The sequence below is a fragment of the Ambystoma mexicanum genome, chromosome 5q (genome assembly GCF_040938575.1).
Source record: "Ambystoma mexicanum isolate Mex_15411 chromosome 5q, UKY_AmexF1_1, whole genome shotgun sequence".
NCBI lineage: Eukaryota > Metazoa > Chordata > Amphibia > Caudata > Ambystomatidae > Ambystoma > Ambystoma mexicanum.
This window is the reverse complement of record NC_090933.1, coordinates 950,892,173-950,910,493: the sequence shown is the minus strand read 5'-3', so window position 1 is coordinate 950,910,493 and position 18,321 is coordinate 950,892,173. Positions and strand designations below refer to the sequence as shown.

At 48.5% G+C, this 18,321-nt stretch overlaps 1 protein-coding gene across 1 annotated transcript in view; it reads right to left on the bottom strand.

The window, feature by feature from the left end:
* Positions 1-297: 297 nt before the first annotated feature.
* Positions 298-18,321, bottom strand: part of DCAF13 (DDB1 and CUL4 associated factor 13) — a 675,264-nt gene continuing 657,240 nt past the window's right edge. The window contains exon 11 of the mRNA XM_069621473.1: positions 298-530. Within this exon, the coding sequence (XP_069477574.1) occupies positions 443-530 (88 nt within the window). The 3' untranslated portion in view covers positions 298-442. The remainder of the gene's footprint in view (positions 531-18,321) is intronic.

Here is an 18,321-nt window from a genome sequence, read left to right as displayed (position 1 = left end):
TTTGAGCCACTTTTTGACCTGCAACCTACACTGTATTTTGTTTTGCATTTATGTAACTCTGTAAGTTAACATGTACCATTAATTTGACATCATACATGCAACTCTGTAAAATGAAAGTTTCCCTAGCAAAACTCTCACCGTCGATAACTCTCCCTTTAGTATTGTATCGCACCCTGCAACTATGCAAGCATAACGTATCCTTGTCCTTGCGCTCTGATACCCTTGGGTCTGGTGCGCACTACAAATTAAAAAACAAACAAACATATGCTGAAGAACATTATGAAAATAATACCAGGCTTTGGACTACAAATATTTATTTCCCTAAAAAATATTTTAGATCAACTCTGCAGACTTTTTACAAAAGAGACAAAATGACTTAATGAGCAACATGTTCACTTCCAGAGTACACCCTTTACAGACAACACATTAAAATGGCAAAGTCCTATTTCACCACAGCCACAACATGCTTTTTCTTCTCTGTCACTTTAGGTATTGATCCGGGCTTGCTGTGCTTGAGACGGTTCCTTTCCCTAGAAAGAGATGCAAAACACAGGTGTGTTAAAAGAAAGTTAAACAAAATGCATCTAAGTTGCACTTCTGGCAAAGGTGATGAAAACGGTTTGTTTCAGCACAAGTAATCGTTTGATCAATGATATACATTCAGACCACATCAGAAAAGAAAAGTTTATACTCCATGCAGCACTTATCTAGAATACATTTATTTGCTAACATATAGGTTTTATCCTCAATCCTTAAAGCACTCCATTATATAATATCCACCACAAATGATTAAATCTTATGGACCCGGAAAATAAAAGGATTTTGTGAATGAGAACATGCATGCGATACAGCAAATACGACTGTGCATGCCAAATTCTGTCAAGTTTCATAAATGGTTACACTTTGTGGCAAATCGGGTCTTTGAAAACGGCACTGCTGCACCCACATATGCCGAAATTGGCCCCTGTGGCACCGGAGGCGGTCCTGTGATTGAGAAGTGCACCCCCGTGATCCTCGAATGAGCGGTGCGTGAAGAAAGGACGTGGTGTGGCCACATCGTTGTTGGGGCCTGCAGAGTCCCTTGGTGCTAGTGACGGAGGAGGCCCTCACACCACTGCAAAGAGGGGGAGGAGCTACAGCGACCTGTCAGATCGTCGGCTGCTGGCCGTTATGGACGTGAACTCGAAGATGCGGAATGGGGAGAGCAGCGAAGGCTACCTGGAACGGTGTGGAGATGGCCTGACAGGCTAGGAAGGTAGGCTGAGTGTCAGGGAAGCTGAAGGGACCTCCTGGAAGCAGGACATAGGCTCCCGTGCAGATCTCTGCGAGCACAGATGGACTTTCGGTGGGGTGAGAAGCAGCCCTTTTAATAAAGGACGGGCTAGGGATTTATGGATACACAAAGAATAAAAGAACTCTTAGAAATCAACACCAAATACCTTCCCAAATTCTGATGAAATACAACCCAAAAATGATTTGGGGGCTTGTGCCCAAAGGTCTCCAGTTCCTAAGCATATGCTTATTCAGGTAAGTGCTTATAAGAAAATCAATGCCAGTGGTTATGATTAATAAAAGAGTCCTAAAGTTAGCTAAAAGTTCAAGTAAAGTTAAGGTAAGTACGAACTTCACCCAATACACTAGTATAAGCCTCGGGAAGGATCCTTAATCCAAGTTCCACCACCAAAGATCAGGTAAGAGTGAGTTAGGGCCAAACCTTTTGGGTCAATGTAACCTTTAGGAGGGCAGGGCGTGGACAGAAACAGGGATGTTAACTTACACTGACTGCGATTCTTACAGACGCCACTGCAGGTTTTCCCGGATCTGTTGGGGAGACCATCTTCTGTGCTTGGTCTGGTCAACAAAGGCCTAGGGGTCTCGGTGCATAGGACACTTTGAGCATCAGGATTTAGTTTTGGTCGGTCGAGGTGCACAGGAATCAGTTCCAGACAGCCTCCAGTTGGAGATCCAAACGAGGAAAGATGAAGACGTCTGCAGGGCACACCACCTCAGGACATCACATGGGAATACCACAGTTGGGCAGCGAACAAAGGAGCAGGATCAGCACAGTTTCCCTTGGAGCGAGACGGCTGACCATTCCAGAGCATGTGACCTGTGGCACAAGCTGAAGATCTGCCAAGTTCCAAAGCTCTGCTCGAAACGGTGACGGCTGCAGCGAGGTAGCGGGTCATTCCACTGGTTGGTCCAGGTACATTTCTTAAGGCTCAGATCCTTAAGCAGGGGTCAAGACTGGTTGTTCCTACCGGTCCGAGAACCAACAAAGGCATTCTTGAGATCAAGATAAAGGAGCAAGGCTTCACCGGCACAACACTTGAGTCGATACTGGTCAGCTGCAGAGCTCGTCTTCAGCTCTGCTTTTCTTGATAGAACAAAGACTTCTAACGATCTGTTAAAAAAGTTGCAGGAAACCTCCGTTTATCAAAGGATCAGGCTGGGAGAAAGCCCACGCCCACAAATTGTAAGGATCTGCACCAATCAAACAGCCAGTGGTCATCAATCATGGATATCCACTGGTCATCAAATCTGCCGAGCAACAGACATTCTGGCACCATAGATAAGGATTGGGACTAGACCTCTTCTCTGGCTGGCACACAAAAAAGCCACAGATTTCCCCAGACAATGGATTTCCCACACACAACAGAGCGCAGCTATACACCAACTTAGTTGCCCACATACGAACAATACTCCATGAACACCTCAATATCCTGCTAGAACGCAGCTATACCCCACAAATATATGGGATACATTACTCACCGTAATTGTATTTCTGACACTTGTATCTGCTTAGATTCACATGCTGTGCATAGGCCGACATCTAGTGGAAGCTGCAGAGTATTACATTTTGTTTTTCGAAACTCGAAAATGGGCATCGACCTAGGGCGTGCCAGTAATAATATCCCTAGGGTGATGTCCACTCTACCCATGATCCCTCACGCGTGTAGGACCCTCAGATTGTATTTTTTCTGACATGAGGTAGCATGAGGAGTAGCGCTAGTATAGAGTATCCAAGCAGATAGATAAGACTACAAGCATCCGTGCGCCTTCTCTCAGAGGGGAGGAAGGGCGAGCGCATGTGAAACTAAGCAGATACAAGCATCAGAAATACGATTACGTTGAGTAATGTATCCCTTCTGAGGCTTGTGGAATCTGCTTAGATCACATGCTGTGCATAGATTAGCGAGCAGTGTTAGAAGAATGAGGTGGGATGTGAGAAGGGTCATGAGCGAACAAATGTCTTAGAACCGCTTGTCCCACTTGAGTATCTGTCTTTGAATGAGTGTCAATACAGTAGTGCTGAGTAAAGGTGTGAATAGAGCGCCATGTAGCTGCTTTGCAAATGGTGTCAAGGGGTACATTTGCAATGAAAGCCAGAGTGGCCCCAGTGCCTCTTGTAGAGTGGGCTCTTGGCGTAAAGGGCAGTGTCTTTTCTGAAAGGGAGTAACATAGCTGGATACATTTGACTATCCATTTAGAGATGGCACCTTTAGAGACGCAATCTCCTTCTCTGCCTGTAGCTATGGAGACGAACAGTTGATCTGTTTTTCTTAGCGGTCTGGTCTTGTCTACGTAGTAGAGGACCGCTCTTCGCACATTAGTGTGTGTAGTTTCACCTCAGCAGAGCTTTTGGGTTCCTGGAAGAAGGCCGGAAGCTCAATGGACTGGTTAACATGGAATTTTGAAATGAACTTCGGTGAGAACATAGGGTGAGTTCGTAGAACCAGTTTATCCTTCTGAACAGTAAAGAAAGGATTCTGCACTGACAGAGCCTGAATCTCACTGACCAGTCTTATGGATGTAAAGGCTACTAAGAAGGCAGTCTTATAAGTCAGGTGTTTGAGACTAGCTTTATGCATGGGTTCAAAGGGGGGCCCCCATGAGTTTAGCAAGCACCACATTAAGGTCCCACCCTGGTGCAGGATTAGAAATTGGAGGGTGGATTCTCTTCACCCCTTCCATCAAGGCTTTGACAACTGGCACCTTCCACCATGACACCTTGTTATGGGAGGTGGTGTAGGCTGACAGTGCCGCCAGGTGTACCTTGAGTGAATTAAATACCAACCCTGCATCCAGTAAGTGGAGCATGTAAGTGACAATATTGGAAGGAGTGCAATCAACTGGGTTGAGTTGTTTATTCTGGCACCAAATAACAAATCTTTTCCACTTATCAAAGTAACAGTGTCTTGTATTCGGTTTCCTTGATTCTTTTAGGATATCCATGCATCTCTGTGGTAGGTTGAGATGGCCAAACTATATGACTTCAGGAGCCATGCTGCCAAGTTCAGGAGCCATGCTGCCAAGTTCAAGAAGTTGGGTTGAGGATGCACTGTGTCCTCCGTCCCGGGAGAGTAGGTTGTGCCAGCACGGGAGTCTGATGGGTTCGCACATTGCTATCTTGCGCAGGTGCAGGAACCACGGTTGTCTCGCCCACATGGGAGCAACTAGGATGAGCGTTATCGATTCCCTGTGCATCTTGTTGACCCCCTTCCTCATCAGAGGGGTTGGTGGAAAAGCGTAGGCAAACATCCCTGACCAGTTCATCCATAGGGCGTTCCCCATGGAGCCTGACTGGGGGGACCTGGATGCAAATCCGGGGCATGGTCTGTTTTCGCTTGTGGTGAATAGGTCTATAGAGGGGAAACCCCACTGTGAGAAGAGGTCTACCACGACTTCTTCGTGTAGACACCATTTGTTTTCCTCTGGAAGGGGGTCTCCGCTCAAAGCGTCCGCTAGTGAATTGAGATCCCCTGGAACAGGTTGAGACGACAGGTAAATGTTCCGTCTGAGTGCCCATATCCAAATTTTCCGGGCAAGCCTGGACAGATTTGGCGAACGAGTTCCCCCCTGTTTGTTTATGTAAAACATTGCTGTTGTGCTGTCCGTTAGGATCTGCACCGACAGGTTCGATAGGTGGGGTTCGAACGCTCGAAGTGCTCTAAAGACTGCCAGGAGTTCTAGCAGGTTGATGTGATTCTTGGCCACTGTGTGAGACCAGAGACTCTGAGCTGTGTGGTGAAGGAGGTGTGCTCCCCACCCTGACAGGGATGCATCTGTAGTGACTACAGCCTGTATTTCTGGATCATAAATCGGTTTCCCCTTGGACAGGTTCTCTCTTGTCCACCAGCGAAGACTCTGTACTAGTGTTGGCGAAACAACCACTAGCTCGTCCCACTGACCACTTGCCTGAGACCACTGTTTCGCCAACCATTCCTGCATGGGTCGCAGGCGCGCATGGGGAACCAGGTAAATACATGACGCCATCATGCCTAGCAAACACATCGCTTTGCGAACCCTTATCGGATGACCGGACTGAGAGGAATTTGCAATAATAGATTCTGAAATCTTTCCTCGGATGGAAAGGCCAACCCCTCTTTGAGTGTTTATGACAGCTCCTAGGAACTGTTTGGAGGTGCTTGGCACCAGGCTTGATTTTTTCTAGTTGATTGAGAAGCCCAATTGGAAGAGGAGGTCGATCGTTCTTTGGATGTTGGATCTGCAAATTGCTGGGGTCTCCCCCGTGATGAGCCAGTCGTCTAGGTAAGGGTACACTGGGATTGCCTCCCTGCGTAGGTGCGCCGCCACCACCGCCAGTACCTTGTTGAATACCCTTGGAGCCAAGGCCATACTGAAGGGTAGCACCTTGAACTGGTAGTGCTGACTGTCCACCTTGAAGCGCAAGAATCTTCTGTGCACTGGGAACATGGAAATATGAAAATAGGCATTTTTCATATCCAATGTTGCCATATAATCTCTTTTTAGCAGGGGGGGATTACCTCTTGGAGTGTAGTCGTGCGAAATTTTTGAGGCTTGACATACTTGTTTGCAGGGCGTAAGTCTAATACTGGGCGCATTGTTAGATTTTTTTGGCACAAGGAAGTAAGTTGAATAAATACCCTTGTTTACCTTGTTGCCCGGGACGAGTTCTATCGTGCCCTTTGCAAGAAGAATGACGATTTCCTCAAGGAGTATTCTTTGGTGCTCCAAGGAGTGTATTTTCTGTCTTGGAGGATGGTCGCGGGGGCGTTCCAACAGTTCGATACAGTATCCCGTGGACACTGTGGACAGCACCCATCTGTCCAAGGTGATCCCTTCCCATGCGTGGATGAAGCTGGAAATGCGCCGCCCCCCCCCTACTGGGGATGCATGGGAAGGGACCCTGAGGGGAGCGTCACTGTTTGTTGGGAGGCATACCGCCTCTACCTGGGCTGCCTCTCCCTTTACCACGGCCCCTCTTTTTACCTATGGTGAAATTCTGGGTAGCCTGTTGGTTGCCTCCCCACGATGTTCCCTGCCCTTGAGAGCAATTAGACCCTCTCTGGGAATTTTGGCCGCGAGAGCGAAGAAAATTATTATTCCCTCGTTGGTTCGTGGGTTCATTGGTTAGTTGTCCAAGGGACTTAAGGGTCTCATATTAATCTTTGGCTTTTTTGCGTGCCTCTTCCACCGCTTTCCCAAACAAGACATTTGATTCCACTGGCATGTCGATTAGAGTGGCTTGGGTCTCGGGTTTGAACCCTGACTGCCTCAGCCAAGCATGTCTCTTGATGACTGCTCTCTGCGATGAGCCGGCCTGCATGGTCTGCGGCGTCAAAAGTCGCTTTGAGAATGCACCCGGACACCGATCTCCCTTCTGACGCAATCTTGGCCAAATGGCCCTTTAGAGGTTCCGGTGCGGAGGCAATGAGGGCAGCTACCTGCTCCCATTGGTGACAATTGTAACTTTCCAGCAGAGTGGTGATATTAGCAATTCTTGCCTGGTAAGCGGAGGTGGAAGCCACTTTCCTTCCTAGCCCATATATCTTTTTGCTCTCCTTGTCTGGGGCAGTTTAAGAGGATGCTAGAGATGTACCCGCCCTCTTTCTGGTGGTTGTGACGACCAATGAGTCGGGTTTAAGCTGACCCCTTATATAAAGTGGGTCGGAGGGGGCGGCCCTGAATAATTTCTCTATTCTTGGGTTGACTGCCCGGGTAAGGTTAGGGGTGGGGAGACGTCAATTGTGCGTTGAATGGATTTCAGAATTGGTATGGCTTGGGCAACGGTTTTTCTATCCCCCATAATTTCCTCTGCAAAGTCCCTCACTTCTTGAGCCCCTCGAGTGTCTATATGAAAGTGTTCTGCAGCTTTAGCTAAGACTTCATTCAATAAAGGCTGATTATCCACAGGTCAGTCATTCACTGGTGGGTCTGGGGAGTCAAGACTATAGGCCTCTGCCTCGTCTTCCTCCTCCTCCTCGTCCTGGTCCCCATCATCCCCATAATATTCGACCCCTGCCTGGTCGTCCAGTATTTGTATGTCTGGATCTTCATTATAATGAAGATAAGGTTGAATAGTGAGTGGGTCTGACATCAGGCCCTGAACTGGAGTCTCAGTACGAGGTCTCTTACTAGGAGGCTGTGGGTCTTTGGATCTGGAAGGAGTAGAGGTAGCAGGGGTATTCTGATAGCTCAGAAAGTAATCCGGGTTTCTCTCATAAAAATGTGCCATAAAAGACATTCTCCTCATCACTTGTCGATGCCTTCAGAGCTCCATTCCTTGGAACTGGGAATGAACACCTCTTGTCGAGGTTCCTCTTCTATTCCCATATCATGTGGAGTGGGAGGGACAACCTTAGGCCTAGTGACAGGGTCAGGGGTCTTGGACTTTTCAGAAGATTTATGTTTGTCCTTCTGAACCTGGTGTTCAGATGCTCTTTTCTGTTTGTCCCCTTTACCATGTGTAGAGGCACGTTTCCCTGACTCCTTGGCTCTCCCTGAATCTTTCGACGCCTGGCGTTGAGAATCGGAGGTGGGTTCCATAGGGTCTGAAGTTTTAGAGGGGGGACGTTGAGACTCGGAGGCAGACGTGGAACGAACTGCCGGAGTCAACTTTGTACTTGCTGCTTGGGGGTGGAGGTGGGATTCGTCTTCTGACAACCATACCTCCGTGACTTTAAGAAGAGTGGCACCCTTAGAAATTGTAGACGGTTGCTGTGTGTCAGGAGGCGATCGAGACCTAGAACACCCAGAGGACACCAATTCTGCGGACCGCTCTCTTTGTGCCTTTTTCTGCCTATCACTTAACAAGCGTGTCGAGAATCAGGTGGGGTTGGTGTGCTTAGATGTAGGTGTTTGTGTAGCACTCATGCCGCTGGGTGTAGTCCCCATACCTGCCCCGCCGGACAGTTCTCCGAGGTCGGGGCCTCGCGCTTGGGTGTCCAACGACACTCCTGTGCCCTCGCCGTCCGATAGGGTGGCGTTGCTGCCATCACTGAAGGAACCCACAGCTTCCATGGCCTCAAGCTGCCTGGCGTAGTGGGCCCAACGTTTGGTGGAGTGGTCCTTTAGTGTCTTTGCTTTATAGAGTTTACATGCTCTGCAATTTGCCTCGGGGTGGTCCCTAGGCAGAGACAGATTACAGGTGTTATGCTCTTCTACCCAAGGGTTTTCCTTCTGAAGTCAGATCCCAGAGTGCCTTGACAGCAGGAAGGTGGGAGGGCGCACAGATGGGAAGGTTGCATTGGCAGTATCCTGCCACTGGGGACAGATCCTCTCCTACACACTGCTATACTCCCTGTCCCCCACCTCCATCTGTGTGATCAGCGATTCCAGTCATTATTCCCCTAGTGTGGCAACCCCATTGTGCTGGCAGAGCTTCCTTTGAAGCGCAGGCACACACCCCACACCCTGGGAGTATGTCCAGTTCCTCTGGGAAGGTGTCAAGCCTTCCAAAGGCAGAGATTGGTGGGTCAAGGCAGGATGGGGCAGTGCTGCTATGCTGTCCCTTGCTGCCAACTGCACACCTCTCTTCAGTTACGTGAGTAACATTTTGGTTAGAGGACTAGATTGTTGACCACTGTGACGAATCTGAGGATGTCATCCCTTATTCACTAGGGGGAGAGGGCAGTGCGTCTACAGTACAATAATCCCCCTGGGGAGGTGCACCTTGGTGGATGGGGGGGGATCTCATGGGAAAGGAATTCCCCTGTGGGATTGTGGATGATCATCAGGGAACGCAGTACCAACCGTCTTTACCTCACCCTACCCCTCTTCCACGATTAAGTCCTACTATACATTCCCTCGATACAGCTAACATAAATAACAGTTTTTTGTTTGGATGATTACAAACCTTTTACAATCAAAATTCATAAAATCCCATCCTCCCCAGAAACAAATGAAAATAAATCCACGCATCATCCCATGGTTACCTTCCGAATTCTCTTAAAAAGTCTTAATTCAAATGATGTCATCCTTTACATTACAACTCTAACAATTCCACCAGGAATTTCGTTGCTGCTAGAATCATTGCATTATTTTCACCCAATATGAACATTTCCCACCACTCCTCAATAGTTAATGTCTTAGATCTTGCGAACGCCTCCCTATTTCATTCTCAAATCCGTCAGTTTCTCACATTCTGTCAGAAGATGCTTCGTTGTCTCCACCCAGTCACCTCTCCCACAGAACCTACAAGACTGGTTTGGATTGCCCTCAGTTTCCTCACGCCTAAGACCTCTCTCGTTAGGAGTATATTCAATCGCATCTTCATAAAGATGTTCCTGTGATTATAGATGGGAAATTTCACTAAATATCTAGGAACCTGATTTATCGACCTTCTCTCGCGGGGTAAAGCAAGCGTTAATTTATAGGAGCTTCTTTCATTGATAGTGTTAATCCAATCCATATGTCGTATCTGGATTGGATAGAAGCACTTATTTTGTAAAATCGATAGAGCCCAGCCATTCAATACACCTTTGTTTCCATACCTCCACTATTCCATCATTTCGCCCTTCATTACTTCTTTTCTTGTAGTATGTCAAATGGTAAAGTATTACAATCCACTATACATTTTCTGAATAGACTTGGGGGCTTCCATTTTACCATTGAGCCTAAGGACTGTAGGCCCAATTCAAACCTCACTAGAGCAATCGGGATTGATCTTGGAAGGCACAAAACCCACTTCCATAAAAGGCCCTCCAATAATTCCCAAAAATCTGGCGGCATGTTCAGTGCCATTTCCGCACCATACAAAAGTTTCGGGACTAACTACCTTTTGCTTATAAAAGGTAAATATTGGGACTAACAAATTTGCCAAATCTACTCTGCAAAACCATGGTCTGTGCCACACGTCTTGCACGCTTTAATCTCAGCCCATCCATCCACAGTTTCTCTTTTACATATGGGAGTAGTTTCTTACCTGTAACTCCATTTCTCCAGGATTGGCATCTTTCATAGATTCACATGCTGTGAATATTCCCAGTAGTCAGGTTGGTAAACCTCGGTCACTTTAACCTAGAGTTTTCCTGTGGAAAACGTGACACTTTATTGTCCTATCAACGTCCTTTTTAGGTGCTTTAGTCCCCACCAAAAGGACGTAGGGTATAAAAAGCCCCGCCCACGCGGCTGCTCTTCAGATTTTAACCTCTAAAGTAGAGGGAACCCGAACCAGGTTTGCCTACAGGGGCGGCAGGCGGGCGCATGTGAATCCATGAAAGATACCAGCGCTGGAGAAATGGAGTTACATGTAAGAAACGACTCCCTTCTCTTTCATGGATTCACATGCTGTGAATAGATTATATAGCAGTACCAACCATGCATGGCGGAGTGTAAAAGGAAAACCAATGAACAACACTGAATCACATATGAGACAACAAACCCATCAAGTGACAAAGTTCAAAATAAACACCCCAAAGCTGCAGGGTTCCATGTCATTTAATCGCGGGATGTTTTTTCGCTGGGTTTTTTACCGCAGATTCTTTTCGAAAAAAACTCATCACATTTTTTATTATTTTATTTGGGGGGGGGGGGAGGAGGGGTTATATCCCCGTACACCCACAACCAATTTATATAATTTTTTTAACACCCCCAAAAAATTAGATTTTTCCCCAAAAAAAAAAATCGGGTAAAAAAACCCAGTGAAAAAACATCCCGTGATGAAATGACGCCGTACCAGCTGCAGGGCTTACCTTATTGGAACAGGCGTTGCAGGACCGCACATCCGACCTGTACATCCTCACCATGCTGCTGCCCCAGACAGTAATGCCGGTGAAGGTATGCGGCACCGCCCAGGAGGCTGCCTGGCAAATGTCCACCAGCGGAATCCCCAACCATAACGCTGCCGACGAAGCCATGGACCTCGTCGAGTGAGCCTTAGGATCCCTCCTCAAAGGCTTCCCAGCTTTAGAGTGGCACAACGAAATAGTAGAGGACACCTAACGTGAGAGTCCTTGTTTGGAGATAGCATGTCCCTTGTTGGAAGGTCCATAAACCACAAACAGCTGCTTTCACTTCCTGAAGTCCTGAGTTCGGTTCAAATAAAATTTTTACGTTCAGAGAATGCATAGCTTGTTCTGCTGGCATGGATGCCGAAGCAAAAAACGAGGGCAAAAGAATAGAAGAGTTTGTGAAATGCTGTTGGCACTTTGGGGATAAAGTGCGGGTTAGTAGCCAGAATAACCTTGTCCTTCAGCAATCTCAAGTATGAAGGGTAGACGACCAATGCCTGCAACTCCGATATCCGCCTGGCCGAAGTAATTGCCACCAGCAAAGCCACCTTCCATGAGTCGTTGACATTGACTCAAAGGGCGGTTTCATCAAAACCGAAAGAACCACATTAAGGCTCCATACCGGTGCAAACTTCTTCATAGGAGGAAAAGTTCAAAAAGTGCTTCACTAACCGATCACTAAACAGAGGAGCCGCATGACACCACCGAGTAAACCTAGATATCGCTGCCAAATGTACCGTAATGGAGGACAATGTCAGCCCTCTTCCGCCAAATGCAACAGGTATGGGAGAACCTGCTCAGGAGAAATGTTCAAAGGGTCAGCCCCAGGCTGGGCCTTACACCACACGCAAAACCTTTTCCATTTACGTCCGTATGAGATATTTGTGGACGGTGCCCACGCTGCCTCCAAAATTCATCAACAGTCCCGGGAAATACCTAAATGTCCGAACTCGGAGTAGTCAGGAGCCAAGCCGTCAGGCTGAGAGATCCCGGATCATGATGCCACACTCTGCCCTCTTTCTGAGGCAGGAGATCCAGAACCGCCACCAACCAAATCGGCTCTTCCATCGACAAATGAAGGAGATCGGAGAACCACGTCTGCCTGGGCCAGAACAGAGCCACCAGAATCACACAGCATTGGTATCTACGAATCCACTGGACGGTCTGCCCAATGAGCGGAAACAGGGGAAATGCATACGTGAACCGAACCGGCCCGTCCACGGGAACGAGAACGCCTTCCCACAGAGACTCTGGATGAGCCCTTCTGCTGGCGAACTCCCGGCACTGCTCGTTTTCCACGTTTGCAAAAAGATCCCCCATTGCCGGAAGATCATTGAAGCCTGTTGCTCCTTCAGCTTCCACTCGTGCAGCTAGCCGGCGTGCATGCTGAGCGACTTGAGGACCATTGTAGCGCTCTTAACTCGAGCACATTGATGTGGAACAGAGATTCCTCCCGAGACCACAAGCCCTGCACCTGTGAATCGCCAAGATGAGCCCCCCCCCCCCATCCTGTCTGAGAGGCGTCTGCCACAATCATAAATTGAAACTCCGGCTCCAACAACGGCATGCCTCGTACCAGATTGGCCGTGCATGTCCACCAGCGAAGAGCGTCCACCCGACTTCCGTTGACCACCAACTTGTCGGACCAAGACCCGCGACTGCGCCCACCGGTCCGCAAGGAACTCTTGCATCGGCCTCATGAAGAGACGACAGTTTGGCAGCAGCGGGATACACAAAGCCATGGCCCCCAGCAGCAACATGTAGCTTTGGACCAACACCCTTGTGCCTTCCTTCCACTCGCCAGCCCTTTGCAGCAACTTCTTGACACACTCGCTGGAGGGCTTCACCAGATTGTGCCGGGTGAGAAACTCTGCCCACAGAAACACCAACTCCTTGGATAGCGTCAAAAACGATTTTTTTGAAGTTGATGGCGAATCCCAGTCATTGCAAAAGCAGCATTGTAGCCACAAGACTATCTTGTGCCCTCCCCAGTGACGAACCCCTCACTAACCAGTCGTCCAGGTAGGGGAATACATGATGGCCTCCCCGTCAGAGGAACGCTGCCACTTCAACCCAAATGGGAGGACCCGAAACTGGTAGTGTTCCTCGCCGACTACAAACCGCAGAAACTTGCGGTGCCGTTGACACATAGGAATGAAATTATGCGTCCTGTAGATCCAACGACGCCAGAAATTCGTCCGGCTGCACCGACTGGATGACCTCCTGAAGAGTGAGCATCTTGAACTTCAGGCATTACAGGGTCTTGTTCAACGCCCGAAGATCCAGAATGGGCCACCACTTGCCGTTGGGCTTCTTCACCACGAAGTAACAGGAATGAACCCCTTGGCCCCGCTCTGCCACTGGCATCGGTTCTATAGCCCCTTTCTCCAGCATAAGAACCACCTCCTGCTGCAGGATTTGAAGATGCAGCTTTAAGACCTACACCACTGGAATGTGTCCCGGGGACACTTGTACTCCGAGTGGCCTAGACACACTGTGTCCAACACCCAACAATCCGATGTTATTTTTCTCCACTCGTCCACGTGCATAGCCACCCTGCCCCCTAATAGATTGTCCTGAAGGCAGTCATTGTTGCGTTTTAGCTTGCCTCCCCCTTTAGAAGCTGAGGACTGCGAACCTCTTTTCTGCTGAGCCTGGAAGTCTCGACTCTTCTGTGCTGACTGGGCCGACCGTCGATACCCTTGCAAGGAATAACTGGATCGACTAACCACACTCCCTGGTTGAAGCAAACCAGGCATTACCTGAAGCACCCCGGAACGGACAAAGGGAGCAAAAAGAGCAGACTTCGCTGTTAATGTGTCCTCCTTCATCCCTTGCAGGGCTTCATCAATCTTTTCACCAAACAAGTGCTCCCCTTCACAGGGCATGTTGACTCGACTTTGTATTGTACTTCCGGCCAAAAGTCAGTGCATTTTAGCCAGGTCTGTCGTCGAAGCACCACCCCATTGTTAATCTGCTTAAACCACGACTCTGCCAGGTCCACGGCAATATTTATGCTGTGGTTGGAGGCCTCTTCATCCTCACGCCCCAACAGCATGGCATTCTTGCGATGCTGCTCCGGCAGATGACCCAGAATAGGAGCCAGCCAATGCCAGATTTTGTGATCATATCGGGCCATGATTGCCAAGGAATTTGCCACCTTGACAGTTGTCGTCCCAAGAGTCAAAACCTTCTCGAAGGCGTTCTGCCTCCTGGCCTCACTGTCCGGAGGAGTAACACTTGTGTTACCTTCTGTCCTTCCGGCTGGCTGCCGCCACTGAGACCATTGACTCAGGCATGGGCTGTGACACCAAGCATTTTGGAGTAGACCCCGGGTCCTTGAACTTCTTTTCAAGCCGACCTTTGACAGCCAGCTCCGAAAATGGATGGCGCATCGGGCGCAGGGACTCCTGCCATACATGGTCAAGAATAGGCATGGAGAAGACAGCCTTCCTTCTCTTGCCCATGTGATCGAACAGGAGGCAATCCTTATGTTCCTCTTCTGGTGCCAATACAAACTCCACACACGCCTTAGACATCATGGCGTGGAACGCCCCAATATCATCTGGTGGGGATGGTTGCGCCGGACCCCAAGGGTGTTCCACCTCCACATCCGTATCCCACGCGTCGTCCCTCGTTTGCGAAGATGAAACAGTAGACAAAGTGTCCCGCGGACCACTCTCTGGCTCAAACTCTAGCAGCTCCCCTTCTTCTGGATACGACTGGACGGCCTACCCCCACCAGCAACGGCACTGGCAACCGTGCCGGAGGAGACTTCCTCGGAGGTACACCAGATACCTCGACCACCGGCACCGCCGGGTTGACATTCGGAGGAGGCAACCTCCCATCCAGCTGCCCCAACAGCGACTGCAGCATGGACAGTACTTGGAGTGACAAAAGAGAATGTGGGTTAACCAGCGGATAACCGGCTGGACCAGCTCCCATATTCCACTCGACATCGAAGGCCCCACACTTTGTAGCCCCAAAGCCGACGGGCCCAGCACATGATCCTGGTCGTCGTCAACCTCCGATAACACTGAAAAAGTCACCAGATCTTGTCAGGAAGTCGAGACTCAAAGGCGGAAGACTGCCACGCGCCACTCGTGTGGACGAGAACAGCATCGGTCCACTGTCAATCACTGTCGCCGTCGGAGCCGACGACGACAATTGTAGACTGCAGTCCAACCGTCGACGGCAGATCAATCGTCGACGAGGTCGACGTCAGCACCGCCTCACTCAGCGTTCACTTCACCGGAGACCCGGCCTTCTTGGAAGCACTGGACCGGTGTTTAGAAGATTCCCAGCTGGAGGACGACCTGTGATGGTCCCGGGAAGACTAGCGCTTCGATGACGATTCCTTCGGCTTGGTCAAGCCCTTCTCCTGTGCTGTCGACTTCTCAGGCCTACTACCAGACCCCCGTGAATGGTCCGACCAAACCATGCTTGGACGAAGAGGTACCCTTTGTCAGCTGCTTACTCGAAGAAGATGTACTGCTCTTCCCACCTCCGAAGCTAGCAAAGCAGGCCGATGTTTCATCGCCGGAGGCTCGGCCGATGGCACGCAGCGAGGTTCCGTGGACTTCACAGCCCGCGCCGAAGACAGACTTCCGGACCAACCCCACCTCTGAAGCCAGGTACGCGTCCTCATTGAGCCAACAGATAAGCCGCTGATTGCAGTCCTTGAGTCTTCTGCGAGAACCCCTGATGAATCTCACAGGTGTCTGCCGAGTAATGGGGGTAAAGGCAGTAGAGGCAATCCATATGGCCGTCACCTTCGTACACCTTCAAGCCACAATTAGCACAGGGCCGGAAAAGAGACTTCTTCTGAGCCCCTGAAGCCATTGTATCTCTCGATAACCAAAACGCACGTGCACAAACACAAAGAACACGAGGTGATCCCAACAGTTTGGAGACGGCTGAAATCTGAAGGGAAGCCGTGGGGGCGGGGCTATTTATACCCTATGTCCTATTGGTGGGGACTAAAGCACCTAAAAAGGATGTTGATAGGACACTAAAGTGTCGAAGTTTTCCATAGGAAAAAGCTAGGTTAAAGTGACCGAGGTTTACCAGCCTGACGACGGGACATATTCATAGCATGTGAATCCATGAAAGATCCAATGCTGGAGAAGTTGACTACCAAGTACGTTATTGTGTCAATCTCTATTTTGTCAGAACCAATTGCCCAGTTGAATTTGGGTTTCTTCTTCCCACGAGCATTGGATATCACCAGAATCGTTGTTTTATTAACATTGACTCCAAGTTTTCTGGATTGAAAATAGCCTTGAAGCTGGGTCATTCTCCTTTGGCGGCGGATAGGGGTGAGATCGATAACCACCAAAACTTCAACGTACATCATCCAGCGGATCGGATGATAGTTCAAATTTGGGGGGAATGCTCTGACCCCTTCTTGGCACAATCCCATATCCGACAAGTAGAGATTAAATATTGCAGGCACCAGAGGACAACCTTGTTTTGATCCTTTGAAGGTGGGGATTGGGCTAGTAAGCAAACCCTTGGCTGTCATTCTTAATTGAATTAAGATGACAGAGTAAAAAGTGCCCTTATTGCCTCTAAATGATCTGGAGGACAAGCCCAATCCGACAAATTGTGTCCAATCCTCAAGATCCTCCTTTAGGATATTATTACCCAGGCCATCATGACCTGCAGCTCTAGATACATTAGTTTTTCTTTAATCAAAATCAGTATATCCTCTTTATCAAACTCTATAGACCTAGGCACAGAAGCATTTCCCTTATTCACTTAGAGAGCATCATCCGAGCCACTGAAGAGGTCTGTGAAATTTGATCCACACTTTTTCTGGCACAGTGGGGATGATAGTGGCCAGTTGAAAAGCGGCATTATTGTTAAGAAGCTTCCAAGATCTCTTGTGTTTTATTTTTTTTAGATAAGATCTTCATTATTATGTCACCATCTTCCTGGAAGTGTTGAGCGCTACTAGCCAATTTTTCTTCTCTTTTTTTCTCAACAATTTTGTCTCCTTCAATTTCATGGTCTGTGCGTCGAAGACCCACTCAAAATGTTCATCTGTCTCACTTCATGGCTCGTATAGTGCAATCTCTTGAACTCGGGTCCTGCCCCAGTCCGTGGCTTATCTCTGAAGTCCATTAGAACTCCAGTAAAATCTATTATTTCCCTCACTTTTGTCCAGACTCTTGGTATTTAGCTGTTAGACTTTGTATGTCCCTAGCCATTATTCTGAGGCGTGTCCCGCCCCGATTAACATTGAGTGTCCATCGTAAATTGAGGGCCAACAATATTCCATCCCCTTAGGGGACAAGATAAAGTGATGATCGCTTTCTGGCATTGGGATAATTTCCAAGGTGCTCAACCATTCAGCTAGACCCGCTGACACAAATTTTCCCACGGATAGGTCCTTTTAACTGGCCATTGACCATAAGCATGTCACGTTCATTAAGTTATGAGACCCAGAGGGCCACCCTCATGGACAATCTCTTGGGCAATTTCCCCCCTGCTTCATTCAGACACTTTATATTACGATTGCTGAATAATACTATGTTGGGATTGTTTGCCGTTATTCTGGCCTCATCTATTACATTAGTAACTATGCCCACAAAATCTTCATCTTTCATCCTAAGAGGGTTCCAACATAGAGTGATTAGAACTAGTAGCAGTGGATTTTGGCCCTTGCCCCTTTCCCAGGACAAGGTCACTGCCTCAGTAAAGGGATTAGGATTTTTTGCACGCAGACTAGTAAATGAACCACCACTCTTTACCAGTGTCAATAGGCCAGCCAAAGGCCTTCCTGCCTTTCTCTGGATGGCGGGGTTGAAACAGATGTCAAAGCCCTCAAACATAGGTTTGGTCGAGAGCCAGGTCTCCCGCATACAGCATACATCATAAGCTTTTATATCCAAACCGCATATTCCACGAGGCTATGAGCAAAAATAGTTCTTGGGTGGTAGAAGTTATAGACTTGAGGCCTGGGCAAGCGTTGCAGCCAGCCAACTCCAATCAGTTTGGTCACAGCAGTGCATATTTCTGGGGACACATTTTTAGGTTTCTTGCTTGGCCATGGGCGCCTCACAGTCACTTTCAGTCCAAGTCCAAGAGATGTCCCAATTCCTGGTGGAGTTATTCTTGAGGGAGCAGTTCCATACAACTTATTGGTTTGATTGCAATCAGGTGCAGAATTTCTATCATCCTTTGGATTCCCATCTCGTTCTCGGGTGTTATTTTGGTAGGTGTTCGCATACTTGATCGCAGGTCAAATTTACCTTTTCTATTTGACTGAATTTATTTGATCGTTTTCTTGTTGAATTTCGGTCAAAATAAAAAATATATG